Below are 12794 nucleotides of genomic sequence, written 5' to 3'. Positions count from 1 at the left end.
ATCGGGGTTCGGTTTGTACTTCTATCGGACTAACAAATTTGGGAAAGGTAACCAGTGACTTGTTACTTATTCCACATGTAGTACACAATCTCACCTTATGCTTCACTGATCTATCAAGAGATGGCCAGCAGGAATCCGGTTGCACTCTCCTTTTCGTGGCTCTTAAACTAATAGGATCCTCATCAGTCATTTCCAGCACCCTGTTCTTCTAACCAGCCAGCATAACTAATAGACCTAACCGCCTAATCAGCCACTTGTCTATCTTGAACTCACCCACCATCTGCAAATTCTCATCTTCTATGATTCTTATGCAGTCAGTTGTTTGAGCTTCACTTTCTGATCAATGAAGTTTAATTGTAGAGGTCCTGGGGCGTAGCACATCATCAGAGCATGGTTCGGGAGCCGCTAAGCGATGTACGATTCGCAGTTCAATGATCCTGCATGCGAGGGTGAGGTGAAGCGAGCATCCCCATGCAGCTCAGTAGCCCAACAAGCAATGTACCCCGGCTACAGCCGTTGATATCAGCCAGGACGAGATGTCCTGTTGGTGCCTCGTAGTCCTCACACTTGATGTCACATATTTTCATTTGCACAAGCGAAACATGCACGTCAGTGCTGGCAAGGTGGCGCTCAAGTTATTGCTGTGTGCAATTACTTGGGCAATATCAATTCTGTAAACTTGGCAACACGAAGGCATAAAAACCATCTGCTTTGGAATGAAGGATCCTTAAGTGAGTTTTTAGTGGCATTTAATTAAGAGTACGGGTTGTGGTTCAATACTAAATGAGGTTCCTCGCTAGTACCCTGGATCAGGAAGTCATCGCGATGGTGTCTCTTATGCTGACACTCGCTTCGATGAACGTAGATGACTGTTTTTTCTCAGCTGACCAATCATCTTTCCGCATGGTGCTATATCTATGATTTTGCCTTTTGTAGCATGCTTGGCAGCAAACGACAATCCCCAGGGGAAGGAACAAGGGTCCTCGAAGTATGGCATATGCTGCAGTTGTGAGAAATAAAATAAGCCAGTAGGCCGGGCTTATGCATGAAATTGCCCAATCGTTTAATTAAATTATTCATCCATGAACACTTATTGACTCATAAGCATGCAATGGATCATTAATTCTTGCACTCTTGTGCCCATTCATCACCCTGTTGTCTCTTCGTTGCCTTTACCCACTAGCCCGTCCACAATACAACACACACACTTTCATAATTCAGAGCTGCTGGCTTTGCCAATTCTTGTAATTTATATATCCTCATTATAGATGTCCATAGCATCCAATGAGCCTTTGTGAAACAAAGTAATAACTTTTAAGAGGAAATACAATCACAACTTCTCAGTGATTGCTCAGTACAAGGGTCCATAACCTCACAGATTTGTCGGTGTCTCCTTTTCTCTCCCAACCCAAAAAGACATAATTGGACGGAGGACTGTCAATACACTATGAGGCACCCCACAGAAGAAAAGAAAGGACTATTGACGGAACCAGGAAGCGGTTGTGGGCTATGAGAGGTGAGGTGAAGTGATGTGAGGCAGAGCCTTCCTCTAGGGCTGCACACAGGTATGCATACACAGCATGGTCAGGTGTTGACGCCTGTCTTTGAGGGGAAGACGAGCTCACTTGCATTGGACACTAACCACATAGGTTTGTCCTTATGTGCACATGCGCACCACTACCCGGTTTTAGGCCCGCTGTCAGCAGCAGGTGTGCCATTGCAACACCAGCAGTCATGCATGGCTCAGTGCTTAATTCGTAAATAAAAAAGTGCCAGTGCCCAAACCCTCCTCTTAATACGTGGCTGCTACAATTAAATGTGCAAACACGGAATACTGAGGAAGCCTGAAGCCATCTTCGGCCTCTTCAATCCATTTACAGCCGCTCCCTGCCCCTTCAGCTCACTCTTGCAGCTTTCTGCTCTCTCCTTTGTGACGCTTTTTCGTTTTTCCCTTCCTCCGTCTTTCTCAAATGTGTCTTTTGCTCACAATAAATGCTTGAGGCAAAAAATTAAGCGCCGGCCCTCAAGAATAAGTACCCGTGCTCCGCACCGGAAACAACATGCACAAATTAAGCACTGGCATGGCTGAGTCTGCAGCCCCTTTACACCGAGTGATATATTCACATTAGGAGACCCGATGTAAATGCGCCACCTTAAAGTGCAGCTGCAGCTAGTGCACTCTGTTCTTGTATTATGCACAATGGCCTTCAGTCTACAGTGCTCACTCATTCATGTTTTAAGCATGGGCAAAATAGGCAATTGCTCAGGGCCACCACCTTCTCTGGGCCCCTGGCAGTGTGGTCCACATTAGTTTCACTCTCTTTTATTGATTACTGAATCTCTTTCGCTGTCTTCCTGCCTCGGACTTTGTCTCTCTGTCCATCCTCTGTCATCTCAAGGATGATTAGGCTCCAGGCCAGGCATGTTTCAGCTGCTTTTCTGGACAGTTTAAGTATAATTCAGTATCGTTTGGCATCATGCAGGGTTGCATTATTAGAAAATAGGTACCAAAATTCAAACCTGTTCTGACATATTTTCATCGCCAAAATATATCGTGCCCACAGCCCCAAAAATCCCCACGATTACACTGACTCACTCAAAAAATCCACCCTGAAATAGTGCTGCTTGTTAAGTATCTCTGAAGTCGGCACTTTACTCAGAAATGTAAACTGGTTTGATTTCGAATCTCAATTTAAACAAAACTGGGTTTAATAGCATATACTCAACATACATCATATGATCTGGTTTTGCCTGGTTTCCCGCAGGATACGGAATTTTCTTTGCTCTCCCAGTTTTTTTCAAGCTTTGGCCTTCGCTGAACACCCTTCCTAGATGCCCTTCCTAGATAGCAAGTTCTTTTATGATTAATAAAGGCTTTGACATTTGCCGGAGCATGGTGTGGTTTAATAACTTAATCTGGGCTTTGCTGACAAAGCTGCGTTTCTTAGTTAATTGAATACCTTGGGCCTGAGCCAGTCATGAACTGGTGTCCACGGCTCTTGCCTTTCAGCAATTTACGCATTCTCTAAACTACTGTCTAGTAAAACCTGTCAAAACTTTGCATCACTTTAATACGCCACTTTATTTAAAGAAATCGATAGTCCTTGCTCTGTTGCAGTGCTTCAGAACGGCTTATTGCCAGGAAATAGCTATTGGCTAGGGTAGCGAAGCCCATGCAAAATTAGTAAAATAGGATATTGTACTTACAGTAATGTGTGGAAAACGAAATATTCATGTTGCGAGACAGACACTCTTGCGTAACGCATGACTGGTGTGCTCCTCTGTGCCTTTACGTAGGTAAAGCCATGTACATATGCAGGAGCGGTGCTCTATAGGGGTGGAACGTCGCGTGCGCTGCTGGAGGGGTGGGTGAGGGGTGAATTAATAATTTAAAAAAAGTACCTGTATCGTTGCCGCAGTCACCACTGCACTGGTCCTCTCCTGCAGATAGGCTGCAGGCACAGGCCCCCAGCATGCCCTGCGGCCAATCCTGACGCTGCTCAGAGTAGCATTAGGATTGGCTGGGAGCACCCAGCCAGGACACTCCCAGGCAGACTGGGAGCCTGTGTCTGCTCTCTCCAGCCCGGCACTGTGAGAGCCTACTGCGCATGTGTGTTTGGCTGGTCCGAGATGGTTGGCCAATCATACATGCGCAGTGAGGGGGCAAGTGCACTCCCCCTCAGTGCTCGTGACAGCATGTGGCTCCGCCCCTTTTACCATAAAAACAATAACAAACATAGTTTATTATTGTTTTTTGGTTAAAGGTTTGCAGCTGCTGCTGCTGGCGGTGGAGGGGTGACGCTGAGCTGCCCTGTACATATGTCAAGATGCAGAGGAGACAGAAACACACTATGTTATGTTATGTATTCACAGTTTTTGCCAAGGTCTGCCTTCATCGGAGGAAGCAGGGATACAAAAAAATCTCACTGATTTTAATCACGCATATTTATTATCTTTTTAACTTCCGAGTTGTTCCCTTTAAATATGATCCTGTGAATAAAATGCTACATGTAAGAGCTAATTTAACACTGTTATGTATTTCCTGCCTTCTCCATGTCAGTGAGTCTGTTCCCCATCCTGGGCATTCCTCTTACCTAACATTTTTTCAGGTTCCTTAGTCCATTCTTGATTCCCTTCAATTAAACCAATAGGGCAGATTAGACGAGGTTCTGTAGACTAAGAATGTCAGTTAGCAGAATTGGCATTTCATAGCAGGTGTTTACATAGTGACCATTGATAGACATCAGAAAGCTCCATGCCCCTTTCTGATTGGTCCATCCCAGGAGGGTCCTCCCAACTTTACCCATAACAGACAGGGATCTTAGACTCCCAGACTCCACCACTCAAGTTACCAATGTACATCGGTTAGTGGATGTGAGCTCACATACCCTTTCACTCCATTATGGAATCACAAGCTTGTCCCAGTCCTATCCCCTCAGCAGCCCTCTATATTCTGCAAAGAAGTTATAGGTAGGGCGAGGAGTGCAAACTACATAAAGTAAGCTTGGCTCTTGGCACTCTGTGCAGTTTTAATTTCGACTGCCGACTTTATGATCCTTGAAACCAGTTGTGGCAACAGCAAGCTAAGCTTTCTGTACTAACTGCACTGATGTGTGAAATTGAAGACCAGGAGTGATGGTCCACAGACATGTACTGATAAGGCAATTATACTAATTAATTTACTTGAGATGTTGATAGATCGAAATTGTTCCTCACTGATGTAAAACAGATCAAAGTTAATCCATGATGCTAGAGTTTGTCAACATTAAAACTAGAGGAATTCCTAAGATTGATAACAGTTTGGAAGTGTTAGTATGAGTGACCCTATAGGTTGAACCCAAGGTATCCTGTAAGAGTGTCTAGGCACAGACACAACATTCAGATTTTTTGCCCCGTGAAACTGTAGTATTGTCATGGATTGTTTTGTTGACCATGCTCCTTGTATGTGTTGCAGAATCAAGATGAGCATCTGAATATTTTCTGTGACTTGCTTGGGCTGGAGCATGACCAGATGGAGAACTGGCTATGCCATCGCAAGCTGGTGACAACGTCGGAGACCTATGTAAAGACCATGTCTGTGCAGCAGGCAATGAACGCCAGGAATGCTCTAGCCAAGCACATCTACGCTCAGTTGTTCAACTGGATTGTACAGCATGTCAATAAAGCTCTGTACACGACTAGCAAGCAGCATTCCTTCATCGGTGTCCTTGACATCTATGGGTAGGTGCAACTCTTTGTAAAATCAACCTAGTTATGAATTTGTTTCTTCCATGCACACTTAAGAGCAGAGGAGGGTTGATTTAATGATAGAGAATTTAAGCCAGATGAGTGAGTGTACATTACAGAGGGAAGGATGGGCTGCTTAATGCAGATGAATGGCTAGCAGTATCCACACCAGGACTTGTGTCTGCATATAAGTATTCAAAAAATGTGCGCCTTGTACCTTAACATGCGTAAGTGCCTAACTTTAGTAAATATGAAACTGCATGCTAATGAATACCTTCTATGCTGAAACAAATTTGTCTAAACACAGTGTTAATTGCTGCAAGGCATATGCAAGGTAATGAAAAGTGTTCACAGAGGGCAAGATGTTCATTATCTCACAATTTCAGCAATAAACCCACAAAGAATCAAATCATCTACTCGACTGACAAATGAAACTTCCTTAGACTGAGCAAAGCAAAGTCATTCAAATCCCTACAGCTAAAAACCAAATGCAACATGGACCAAGGCACTCTAGACACCTCTGATATTGATATTGATAGGTAGTTGCTCTCTTATGATCCTAAATCTCACTGCTGGTGCATGTGTGCCACAGCTGCAGCAAGCCCATCTATGCCCATATGTGCCCATCTGTAGTCTGGGGTGTGCAGAGTGTACATCCCTGGTCCTTTGAACAATTAATCTGTGGATAATCCCTGGATAACATACTCCATCAAAATGCTTCCCCACCTCTATGATAAGATGGTCAGTAAGATTTTACCTCCTAATTTACCCAGTTCTATTTCATACCGTGCTTACTGGCCATGATTGGCATGCTCTGATAGAGACATCTAGTTGCAGATTCCTCCCATTAGAATTTGTCCATTTTTCTTGAGGAGTACCTCTACACGCCATTAGATGGCGTTGATCAGCTCTGCGTCATCCGCAATTTCTTTCTGCACCAGCCAGCGCTGATCTGAAAAAAGAACTCTCCCTCAATCGTTTTTTGATTGGCCTTTTTTTAATTTTGTCAAAACCTTTTTGAATATTTCACTCCTGGTGCATCAAAGGATGTCTTCTCAGAAGACCAGTTTCAAACCGGAAGACCGGTTTCAAACCCTGCGGATCCTATCATTGGGCGATGTCTGTGACAGATCCATACCTCATTTGCCTTTGGTGTTTGGAGCGTGACCATGACCCAAAGCCATGATCCAAGTGCCGGGCCATGAATCCGAAAGCTTTGAGGGAGTGGTCCCTAAAGCTCATGTCAGTCTGGCGCTCGACTCGGCATAAGTCCTGATCTCGGTTGAGAGGAAGGTCTTGGGATCGGTCGTGGTGCCTCCCCTTCACCGTCCTACTCCAAGTTCTCAGGACGATCGGGTAAGTCGCGACATAAGAAGAAGTCAAAGAAAGTGAAGAGTTATTCAACTTCACTGTGTCAGTCGGCCGGTGAGGTGAGGGAGAGGGCACGTCATCGATCTAGGCCTCTCTCTTCTGAGACTACATCTGGGCCAACTCCGCACCTCCCCAAGTTTCTGGGAGACAGAACGGCCTCTGCCCAACTCAAGGAGTTTTATGAGGCCGTGCACCTTATTTTTTTGCAGTCCAACTCTGCTGGTGCGCCTTCGGGCCCTGCAGAGTTGGAAGGGGCCCCTGCAGGTTCTGCCCCGGCGTCTTCGGTCTCGGCTCCAAGGGGCACCCATTGATCCCTTAATGAGTCCAGCCCAGCGCAGGTTGTACTACCTTAACCTCCCCCAGCATCGGCCTCGATGTCGATGCTCCTGGTGCAGCCCGTGTCCCTGAGTGCTGCGGCCCCCATCCTCATTGCTGACTCCGACAGGAAGCTTCAAGGGCATCATACACCGCTGAATCCGGCACGGACGGAGGCCTTGCACTCCATGTCAGACCCTTAGACTTTTTTTCTATGGGCTGGGTTACAGTGAGGAAGGGGAGGGGTTGCTGGACCCTTTATAATATCAGCTCCAAGACCCCATGGACTGGTGTACTGACCTGGGTGAAGTTAGTGGACTGGATACTGGCATGCTCTCTCTCCCTACTGTGGCTACAGAGGAGGGAGTCTTGGGCCTTGAGCTGCCTTTGTGACAATCAGGCCTAACCTCCTCTTTGCACGTTGGCGTTTACAAGGCAGCAATAGCTTTGCAACGCTTTTTGTCTCAAGTAGAAATCAGGCCTCCTGTATGCCTTTCCGCCCGTACTACTTCTGCTCAGAGTTCTCAAGGAGATCAAGAAGAAGCGTTCACAATTAATCCTTGTGGCTGCGGACTGGGCATGAAGAATCTGGTATCTGGAGCTGCTGAGCATGGCCATTGATCCTCCGATCAGACTGCCCCTTTAGGAGGATCTTCTATTGCAGCGGCAGGGGAGGCTTCGCCACCCGAACCTGTCCAGTCTCTGCCTTCTTGCGTGGACACTGAGCGCCGGCAGTTGACAGCTTTTGACCTTTCACCCGAAATCTGTACTGTAATCTTGGCAGCCAGGCGTCCCTCCACCAAAACGATACACGTCTGTCGTTGGAAGAAATTTGTGGCATGGGGCACAGACAAGTCTGTTGTCGCCCTCTCTGCCCCTCTCTCTGTTGTTTCTTTGGCTCAGGGCGGGCTCTGCTATGGGCACAGGTTATTTGTCTGCAATCTCTGCTTTTTTACAGTTGCCTGATCAACCTCCTTTAAGTCTCCTATTGTGAATAGGTCCCTTAAAGGTCCTAGTCATATGTTTCCTCTGTCCCCGTTCTTTAAGTCCCAATGGGACTAGAATCTGGTTTTGACATTTCTGATATGCACTCCTTTGAGCCTCTCCAAAATTGTCCTCTCAGGCTTCTCACTTTGAAAACAGCCTTCCTTGTGGCCATCACATCTGCCCGCAGGGTGAGTGAGCTGCAGGCACTGTCATCTATGCCGCACTACCTTTCTATCTATCCTGACAAAGTGGTGCTTCGCACTTGGGCCTCCTTTCTGCCAAAGTGGTTACGCCCTTCCATGTAGACCAATCCATCACCTTACCTACTTTTTTCGCACCCCCACATCCTTCTAAGGAAGAGGAGAGACTCCACCTTCTGACCCAAAAAGAGTGTTGGCGTTCTACCTTGACCGTATCAAAGAGTTCCGGGTGGATGATCAACTCTTTGTTGGTTATGTGTGAGCAAAGAAAGGTCAGGTAGTGCAGAAGAAAACCATCTCCAGATGGTTTGTACTCTGCATTAAAAAAATGTTCTACACACTGGCTAAGAAGCAACCCCCTGAGGGTTTGTGTGCTCATTCTACCAGAGCTAAAGCTGCAACCACTGCATTAGCATGCGAAATTCCAGTCCTGGATATCTGTCAGGCAGTAAAGTGGGCACACGTCTCTGCACACGTTTACCACATACTACTGCCTGGACAGTCAGGTCACTTCTCCCATTCCGTCCTGTAGGACTTTCTGGTGTGATCTTAGTTTGCAGACCCACCTCTGGGTATGGTATTGCTTGGGTATCTATTCTGCGGTAAGGAACCTGCAACTAGATGTCTCTCTCAGATGGACACGTTACTTACCTTAGTAACACCTTATGTTGTAGGGACAATATCTAGTTGCAGATTACTTATCGACCTTCCCATCCTCCCCATTTTGTGAACTGATTTCTAGGGACAAGTAGTTCCCTTTCAGGGCCCTAGTTTTGATGCACCAGTGGTCAGTGTTCTTCATTGCTCTGCTCTTCTGGCGTGGAAAGTCAAGAAAGGAAACTGACGACAGTGCGCCGGTTTGGAACCTATATAGGACATGCAACATCCTATCCAACGCGGACCATGCCAATGAGGTTTGCGAAGCCGATTGATGCCACCTAATAGCATGCAGGGGTACTGCATGAAAAAAAATCTCTGGATCCAGTCTGGCACATGGGGAAATCCTAAGGCAAGGAATCTGCAAGTAAATATTGTCTACTGGATAAGGCATTACCAAAGGTAAGTAACTTGTCCATTAAAACCAGTCCAAGTCTTTCAGCCAACTGGCTACTGTCCCTTTCAGTTGTCACTTATGGTATTGTTGCATTCTAAAAATAAAACCCATATTTGGGACATTATCATGGATGAAGAAGGTAGAATCTTATTTTGTACGCTGGATTGGATCTGAGACGAAGTTGGCTCCGATTTAGCAATTGCAGCTGGATACGACATTTAATATGGAGTTCATAGTTGACAACAAGGGGCTGGGTAGCCATCACAACACATAAAGTACTTCCGACTATTAGCTCAATCTTTCATAGCTACAATCATCTTAACTTCTACTTTTTCCATTACTTGTTGTTTCAGATGTACCCTTCCTGTCTTTGATGATTTATTAAGTGCAACAGAGGCAAAATTGCCATATTAAAAAATACTAGACAGGTTTGCACAACTTTATGTTCAGGTACCACCTGTAGGCCCTAGGCCCTTCCAAGCTCTCAAAACTTGAACAGAGGAGGGGTATGTTTGACTCAGGGGGATGGCAAGCCTACTTACTTAGCACACAGGAAAGTAGCTAACATTAGTGCAGCAGGTGCAGTGGTCCTATGGAAGATGTAGTTTGAACAGGAGATCAGTACGTGATCGACAAGTGCATCTGCGTCTCATAGAAGGAGTGCTGCTTCATATAATAGTCCCTGAGAGTGACAGGAGGTTGCGCCATTCAAAAAAACAGGATCAGAAAGCGGGATGAGAATTCGAAGGCCATAGACGTCATCGTTACTTTATGATATATGAGATCCCACTACACTGTCAACATACTCTTGACCCTTTCAGTCTCGTTATTGATAATATGAGAATGCACATTCAATGTCTTCTTTGCGACTCGCCCATTGCTGCCTTTCCCTGTGTTGTGCGCATGCGTGAGTGCAGCATATGTCAGATCTGCATGAAACTCAGAGCAGACCCTGTTCTGCAGCTGTCCCAGGGCTCGAATTAAATTAATAATAATCCAACCTTTCATCAGATATTGTGGAAAATCTTACTTCCTATGTATTTCGCTTTTATGTCTTTCGAATAGTTCAAGCGGTTCCCTCGTTGAGGACAGAATTGGGCAGTCAGATTGCCACACTGTAGGAGGACTCACAGAGAGACAGGTCTGATATCTGCATTCTGCACAGGAGTGACACCTAGCTCTCGAGCTGTGCTGGTGTCCGAAGAAATCTGACCTCACCAGACTGTGCACCAATCTCATGCAAAGGGTGCACTGTGAAAAGTGCTGGCTCCAGGTGGTGAGCATTACAGCTGGCGGCCCTTGTGTGGTCTTTTGTGGAAGCCTGGTTTTAGGACATGTGAGAATCAAGAGATACTGAGAGCTCTTGGGTCATTTTATCACATGTAAAGAGGGCTTTGTTCTATGAACGCATACTATTTGATGGTTAAACATGGTGATGTGTATAGCTTCACAGTATAGGATCTAAGGGCCAGATGTACAAAACTATTTTGTTGTGTTAAATTCTGCAGTTAAAAAAGAACTAACTTTGTGACCACGAAATAGTGCATTTCATTGTGCAAATTACACTTGGTGAGACGGAAAAGTCTTTTTGCCTCAGTTTATTATAAAGTATATTTTGCGACCCGTGCACCAGCATAACGCTAGACGGTGCCTAAAGGGAGTCAACATCTATTTTAATGGTCAGTATGCATGTCAGCGGTGTGCAGCCATAGACCACTGATCTGTATCCAAGGTCCAATATGTTGGGGCTCCATCTTGTAAATCATGGCTGTCAGCATTGGGGAACGCTTACAGAGGGCTGGGGTACGTCTGCTTTTGAAAGTAGGCCTTCCCAAGAAGGTAGAAGGGCTCTTGTAAAAATAATGTTTGCACTCAGTAAACGTGAATGCAAGGACGGAGGTCAGTTCTTATAGGCTTTCGTCCTTGCTTTCCCAACTATTCGCCGAGTCTCAAAGCAACTTCTGCCTCATTAATATTAATAAAGCAGGAGTTTTGACCAATCACTGTGTATGGAGATTTTTCCCTGTGATTGATTAGTCCACAGTGCAGAATAAAGGTGAGGTTGCAAAGCACTCATTTTGCAAAAAAATGCCGACTGGATTGCAACCTGACCGCAGTACATGAGTATCTAAGCCTTTGTTCAGGGAGATTCAGTGTTCTTGTTGATAGTGAATTAAGTATCATTGTCAATATATAGCCCCATTTGTCTCCTTCAATACACCTGGTATTACCAGGCTCTGTCTGAAAAACAGATCCAGTCAAACGGGCACTAATCGATCTTATTGAGAGGAAGCACATTCAATAAGCGGGGAAACCGCTAATAAAACACTGTGCCTGCCATGGCGATGGGTTATAGCAGCAGATGTGGGTATAAATCCCTGAGGTCACAGATCTTCTCTTGGGAATGGCAAATGAATGCAAGCAGACGCTCAAATCATCTGGGAAATTCTGTCACTGGGCCGTCCTGTTGTGCCCAGAAGCATAGCTTTCTGGATCAGCGCTGCGCATCATGCATAGTCTACACCATATGTGATTATGCAGATGAACATTAATATATCATTGACCACCTTTCGGATGGGATGACCAGGTCTGTGTTTCTGTTGATAAACTCCACCCCCACTTACAATAGATGGATTCCTAGTTACAACCACCATAATCCTCACCACAATGCCAAGTTCTCAGTCAGGTTGAGGAACCTCCTACAGACTATCCTGAACTTCACAAAGCTGCCAGGTCTACCCGCTGCACCAGTGTATCCTTCAGGCACAATCAGGAAGAGGTTTCAGCGGTACTTCAACTGACCTTCTGCAGTTTTTATCATAGAATACAAACATTTCAGTCCACTTTGTGGAAGGGTCACGCCAAAGGCCACACCAAAGGTGATGAAAGGACATTCCATCCCACCAACAGGAAGAGTCTGCCTACCATCCCATCCTTTAACTTGAGGACATCTGTCTTGGCTGTATAGAAATAATAAACCCCACTGGCACTACAGCGACAATTCTTTATACTTTGAAATAACTATTAAATTATCCATTGATGCTAATAACAGAAAGAGCAATGCGTGATCAAGCCTGGGCACAACCCTCTCACCAAAGGTAGACACCAGATGTGAGCAACCCCAGGTTACGGATAGAAAGTAAAAGTCTTCTGCAGGCCAACCTTCACCTCAATCCAGTGCCGAAACCACATCACAAACCATTTTTACAATACTTTAAAATCCACAGAAGGTGCCACAGGTTTTCTGGCATATGTGTTTTTCACTCTGTCTCCACTATGTTCTCTTCAACTAGAAAATAAAGGGAATGGGTAAGCAATTCCTGCTGTTTGTGAAGACAGATGGTGTGTGGAAAAAAAGACAAAAGGAGGTGGGTGGTGTTGTATGGCTTTTTTAAGCCCCTTGTACCACCTTGTACCACCTACAGTCCTTCTCTTGAATGCACCCTTCCCCAAGCCTGGACAGGAGCTCCTGTGGTTGCCCAACTCTTGAGAAAGAAGTGTTCTTCCTACCTGTAACCCTTAGACTAAGGCCTGGCCCACATTATTGCTGCAATGCAGGGACATAATCTGCACAGACTAAATATATTCATACACTCAAGATACAAAAGAGTGTTCTCAGCTCCTAACCCATCTCCAGTGCT

General features: G+C 45.5%; 1 protein-coding gene across 2 annotated transcripts in view; it reads left to right on the top strand.

The window, feature by feature from the left end:
- Positions 1–12794, top strand: part of MYO5B (myosin VB) — an 842958-nt gene that overhangs the window by 481521 nt on the left and 348643 nt on the right. For both annotated transcript variants that reach the window (XM_069219220.1, XM_069219218.1), the window contains exon 10: positions 4955–5220. In XM_069219220.1, the coding sequence (XP_069075321.1) occupies positions 4955–5220 (266 nt within the window). The remainder of the gene's footprint in view (positions 1–4954; positions 5221–12794) is intronic.

This window comes from Pleurodeles waltl, chromosome 1_1 (assembly GCF_031143425.1).
Source record: "Pleurodeles waltl isolate 20211129_DDA chromosome 1_1, aPleWal1.hap1.20221129, whole genome shotgun sequence".
NCBI classification, from domain to species: domain Eukaryota; kingdom Metazoa; phylum Chordata; class Amphibia; order Caudata; family Salamandridae; genus Pleurodeles; species Pleurodeles waltl.
This window is presented reverse-complemented; position numbering and strand designations above follow the sequence as displayed.